A 6312-nucleotide genomic window follows, 5' to 3' on the forward strand; every position below is an offset into this window, starting at 1 on the left:
ATGTCTGATAGTATTTCTCTGATCACTCTAAGGACTGACGAGGACTTTTTCAGCAACTATGACGAAGAGTTGGTGAGTTGTAAAAAGGATTGTGACGAAGGTCATTGCAATGGAGGAACTCGGGCAAGTGTATTAGTCTGTTATAACAGCATCTTGTCATGCGAATTATTCCCTCAAGTACCATCTTCTGTTTGGGATGCCATTGCTATGGAGAGACATTATCAAACGAAGGATTAGTGAAGGGAGGAGCAAAGAGACCATGATGGGGAGGAATAAATGAGGGCATAAAGGAGGCTAGCGTGAGCATACAGGAAAGAAGTTTCACCTTGAGAAAGAAATCCTCAACTGTCGTCTTTTGAAGAGAGACCGATCAAAAACATCCCAATTTAATGGCTCCTCCGGTTAGCTGACTTGCATAGTCAGTAAATAAAAGAGAGGTGAAAAATATATTCATTTTGAGGAAGAAAATGCGGTAAAATTCCTAAAGTTTGCAACCCGTTTCCTTGTTTACATGATGTAGCAATTAAAGGGCTCCAACCTGGATGAACAGACCACAGAGAGGTAGGACGCCTTCTACCTTAGTGGGGGATTGCGTCGTACACCTCAACGTGATTCACTTTGGTGGAGAGCTTTTAGTTCCTGACCGATTACCTGCCCACGAGAAGCCTACTTCGCAGTTGTACAAGCCGCGTAGCAACAAATTATTATTGCACTGACAAAGTTGGCTCCTAGATCGACGTAATGGCCTTCTTACTACTTTGAATAAGAAATTTTGGCTCATTCTTGCCATCGGCATTTTTTGGCCACCTAAAATCGGCTCAAATTTATACACCTAAAAGCGACCTACTGGTGACCTTCCTGGCTTGCCTTCAGTTTGCTGCTGGTGTCTTGATCACACCTGGCAGATCTTATTACAACCTGCCATGCTCTACGAGGGAGAGCCTTCTTTAGGCTGGCAAATTCACCACTAGCTTTGGTCATAGCCTATGTTTCCTTATTTGATGGATTGATGATAAGTGAATTAAAGTAGGTGCCGTTTGAGGCAACGATATAGAAAATAATAAAAATGATCCTTTGAGAACATTCTGACGAAATTAAGGATGAAGACGTAATCTTGAGCTCCACTACGAATGACCCACACCTGGAGGTACCGTGGCAAGGAACAACATAATTGTGAGACTTCATTTTTTTTCCGACATCTGATAGATCACACCTAAAAAATGCACGACTAAGTGACTCCGAATTCACATTCGTCGATGTCTCGGAACGATTGTCTAGTGAACAAAGTACGACTGCTTTTCGCCTAGTATCTCATTACCCAAGGGCATTCATGCCACTCTTAATTCAGCGGAGCAGTTTTTGATCTATCTCATACAACACGGTACTAAGTCAAATAAAGTGGAAGGAAAATAGCGAGCCTGCGAGGTTTGGAAAAGAGGGTTAGAGGTGTATAGCAGTATGCCGAGATGACATCAGCCTGAAGCTCTCTTTTTTGTCCTTAAAGTTGGGGATTCTTTCCCTTAGGAAAAACTAAACACTTTTGATGAGGGGTTGGTCAAAAATGAGAACAGGTTTACTGAATATCTAAGTCAGTGGTATGTTTGGATGTTGAACAGTGAAGGTGAAACCAACTACGTCGCAGTACTCTAATTGTTTAACTCTCGGTTTTGGTAAAGGGCCACACAGGGCTTCACCGTTCTACTTCCTGGCCTCTGGGCCATGCCAGTAGCCGCAAACCCAACGGCATGTAGACGATGCATATTCTGCCCCAGTAGTACCCCTTTTTCCCTCTTCAGGGAGGCCTCGGTGCTCTGCAATACCACCTGGGCAAAAACAAGGGCTAACGTTTCCAAGACCGCTTGAAATGGTGGTAGGATAACCGTAGGCAAAGCCAAAATGTCCATGTTAAAAGGATGAGGACGTGACTGTGTCATACTGCCAAGCTAAACCTCGTCCTTACATACTTGAAAAGCATCCTGTTTTGCTACTCTTGAAGAAGTTTAAAACCTCATCCCAGTTCGCGACTAACTGGTGCCTTTTGATGAGCCGTAAAGCAAAAATACCGATGTACGATAGACCAGAATATCGAGTATGGAAAATAAACGCAAGGCACCTTGATCGTAAACACGCTCTGCCCTCATGTTTACATCATGTGTCAGCAAAACAAAATGTGGCTTGGTGAGAGAGTGGGTCGGCGACAAAGCCAAACTGTAGAGGACAGGTCACCTTGACGTGACCCAATTGCGTCTCTGATCCACATTTCCCCAGCGACCTTTTTCTAAATGGAAAATCATTTCTTTACAAAGCCGATTACTTCAAAACCTCGTAAGAGTCTATAGGTGCTGGACGCGATTCGAATGATAACAGGCGGATGAAATTAGATAAGGAGCTGAAGAGTTATCCAGTGAAAAAAAGGTGGATTCGCCATTGGCTAACTCTCTGAAAACGATGCTATGGACTTCACCATCTTATAAACTGGTTTTTGTTTAACATTCAGAAAGAAGAGCAAAGCAAAAAAAACACGCTCCGAGGTAAAGGGTTTGAAGCGTTTCTTATATGCTAAAGTTCTTCATGATTAAGGTGGAAATCCACACAAAAGCGTACAAAAGTTTGTGACATCAGTATACTTAAAAATGGACGATAAAAAAATCATCTTGAAAACGCTACATCACTTAGGCCTAAAAAGTTTTTAGAAAAATATTTTTGAGCATTTCTCTTAGATAAACCTGTGTGCGCTACTAATAGCCTTTAGTAGTAGTAATCACTTATCCCATTAGAGTGAGTTAAAGCATTTGAAACCTTTCAAAAAGAAATCGTTGTGTGTTATAAGTGACGCTCAGTATATCTAAAACGTTACCCTCATATTCGCCTCGAGCCTTACAAGCCTAGAGACACTTCCAAGGAGATTAGTACCTAGACGATCCCATTCAGTGAACAGTGCCTTGCCCGCCCAGGCTGTGACAAAATGCCTCTCCAAGTTGGGAGGCTTTTCTGCTTGGTAGGAAGAAGCGAGCCCGATTAATGGATTTCAGTGAGTGAAATTGGTTAGGAGACAGCATATATCGAAATGTTCTAGTAAAAAGTGGCCGTTTATTCGTAAGACGGAATTCCTCCAGCCACTGATGAATCACACCCCGAAAGTATGCATCAAAGGAGCCACACCTTCCCATTTGGCTATCAAACGATTTGGTTATTTTGTGAACAAAATGAAAAGGAGTCTTTCCTCTCCGGGTCCTGCTTTGATTGAATAGTACAGCAACCAAATGTGTTCGTGCCCTTCTTATAAGAAGATTTATGTAACCACAGACATCTTTCCAAAATATCCACCTAGTTTATTCAATCACTGTTGCAATCCATAACCTGCTCTTTTCCCATGGAGGCACAAGTGAGCCGCCAATTCCACTTTTATGCAATATTTGTTGCACAAAGGTCGAATACATCCAGTTCTGTTTACTTCTTCCATTTCACTTTCACTTGGAAACTGTCTGGTCTATTTTCCATTGCGATCACGAGATTGTCTGATGGGGGTGTCAAGAAAAGGAGGTGACCAGTCCTTTAAGAGAGTACGAAAGCCAACCCTCCCGAAGGACCTACCGACCGATGCCCAGTTAGTTGTCCCATGTGTGATACTCCTGTTGATACGTTGTGAGATAATGTGAGTGATTAGGTCTTGCGCTGCCACTGTCTTGCTCGATTTCTAAAGTTTTATCGAAAGGAAGGATCACGATTTTCATTGATATTTGTTTCCCAGCTAGCGGAGGGATCCAAGTGAGCAATTACTCCTGCAATTCACCTCACACAAAGTGGGTTTAATCTTCCAACAGTAAAGTAGGTGGCTTGGATTCGGTGGGTTCAACCAAAGATTGGTATTTCTATTCGTCCAGTATTTCAATACCATACAAACTCCATTTCTCATCGCAAAACAATCTGTCAGTAGACGAACTAGTCAGTGAACAATTGAACATCCAGGCGTCATCTTCATGGAGTACGTGGAAGAAGTAAAGAATTAGTTGACTGTTCTCCGAGCTCATTGTCTGTCAGTTGCTAATGGACACGACATGCCACTTCTGGCTAATACAACTTTTCTCATGTCAAAAGTACCTGAAAGTAGTTTATGACTCCTTAAACTCGGAACCTTTAGACTAATAATAAAACTAAAGTTGTCGAGATCAAGAATAGAACGCTTCTTCCAATTTGTCTCAACTATGAGAGATTCATCCCAGAAAGTATTTCCATTCTACTGTTCTAGGGGTTTCTATTCGGAAAATTGAATTGCTAAACATTCTGGAACATTGCTCGTTGAATTTGTCGCATTGGTCAGTATGAATTAAAACCGCTCTGTGTACTTATGACCACTGCAAGGTCAAGGCCATTCGAAGTGTTGTAAGTACGTGAGAATAATGACTGTCTAAATCCCACCGTTCCAGCTGGGAGTCACATGAGCTCCATGCATGATCCAAGCAGCCTAGCACTGCTGGCATAGCAGAAGTTCCTACCGCCGTCCATACCTTCTAGTTATTCTGTTTGGGGTCTTGCAGTGTTCATGCTCACACATATGGTCATGGGAATCAAAATGTTCAAACTCTTTCTGGGTGGTGCGTTCTGTTGACATCGGAGGCTAAGAGAGTCTTCTAGAGTTTTGAAACTGGGCTCGACCCGATCCGCAAGGCAGACAAGTTCCAATCACATCCTCGCAGTTAGTTCAACAGACATTATATGCGAGATGCGAATTGTGGAGGGCAGAACGGAAAAGTATCACTCCAATGGACCGACGCATTTACACCTAGCCCTCATAACGCATGTATTTATGAAAAATCGCATGAACTTTAATAGTCCCTCCGAGTTACATAAGTGGTGGACTGAGGACCACCACAGTTGAAACTATCTCTGCCAGCCGTAATCATCTACATTCACGGCAGACTTGAAGCACAGAACTGTGTTGAGGGAAGGTGTGGCAGCACCGTAGTGGTACATTTGAATGCAATTGGCGTTTTTGTGGAGGAGCTTGGATCTGGTGGAGCTCCCAGCAAAAGCAATTAATAGACAAGGACTTCGGAACCCATGCCTATTTGTCGACGAGTATGCAAAAGTGCACGTGACAGCCGGTTGCCCAGTGGGGAGGGCAGGAGCCTCTAGGGCATTAATATTATTATTTGATTGACTTTGGCCTTATAGTGTGTATTAGCACACTTAAGGTACACCTATGCATGATATCAGCCAATCAGGAGACTACAAGAGCCAGACATTCCATATTGGCAGGTAATTAGCCGGAAAAATGGGACCTTCTAGAAAATGAAGATAGCAACTTTCCGAGGATTATAGGCATCTCCAGCAAAGTGTTTCAACGATGGCCGCACAACTGTCAGAGATAATTTCGACCACTTCTGTGACCATCCAGTTTCATGTATGAAACTCTCCATCGGTGCAACACCTGCTGTGCAATTGCACGAGACCAGTCCTTCTTTGAAACGGTGCACGCAAGCATTTGCCACCGCGTGCCACTTCTAGAAGGCATTATACGCCCTCCCTTTGTCATGTGATCGCGAACCGCTAGGTCGTGTTTGGCCACACTGTCAATAGTGGACAGATAAAAACAGGCCACTAAACCCAACAAGCGGATTAGTACATTGGATCAGTTGTTATTGTTCAGGCGTCAACAGCCTTCACTAATGAATCTGTTAATGAGGTCAAGTTGCCATGTGATGACGCCTTCACTGTTTCTCTCACGCAGTGCTGTGTCATGTGATCGCAATAATAGCACTTGTCACTGCGTCCTGGGCACGAGGGTTCGATGTTGGGTCTTTGTTGACGTGTCCTGCACGTGACTGAATGTCAAAGTGGAAAGAGAGGACACTGTTTGCAGAGCCATGGTCAGTCAAATGCAAGCAGGTGCTTTTGGTGTGGCACGGTTGTGGTGGTTAGTTGTGGAATCACTGGATGTCAGACATTCCTCAGGTGCTGGCACGAAGTGGGCTCATTTCAGATTCCACCTGGTAGAACAGTGATTTTGCTTTCAGATAGTGGACGGCCTCCACGGTGAGGCGAAGTATAGTCAGTGTTATTATCAATCACGTCGTGGCGGTACGTGGCAACGGAATACGCTGTGTACATAAGCAATTGTTTAATTTGTGATGTAAAATTGAAAGTGGGATTTGATGTTTTTGCATGGTAATGCAGGCCATGCGAGGTGAAGCTCGGTAGATAATACCGTGGAGAATGCCTTTCAACTGACCTCATAAATTAATGTTAAAGCGAGATACGCGCTCCAGCTCGCTAACATCTCCATCTCTTTTTCTTTCATTCGACAGGTTT

At 43.5% G+C, this 6312-nt stretch overlaps 1 protein-coding gene across 1 annotated transcript; it reads left to right on the plus strand. All coding sequences in view use genetic code 11, as the record gives it.

Annotated features, from left to right (window-relative positions):
- EGR_04017 (hypothetical protein) lies at positions 1-1844 on the plus strand (the record flags this gene model as incomplete). Its single annotated transcript, XM_024493266.1, has 2 exons — positions 1-72; positions 1797-1844. The coding sequence occupies 2 exons, from the start codon at positions 1-3 to the stop codon at positions 1842-1844; spliced, it is 120 nt and encodes a 39-aa protein (XP_024352365.1).
- Positions 1845-6312: the final 4468 nt, after the last annotated feature.

The sequence above is a fragment of the Echinococcus granulosus genome (assembly GCF_000524195.1).
Source record: "Echinococcus granulosus chromosome Unknown EG_S00023, whole genome shotgun sequence".
Lineage (NCBI taxonomy): Eukaryota > Metazoa > Platyhelminthes > Cestoda > Cyclophyllidea > Taeniidae > Echinococcus > Echinococcus granulosus.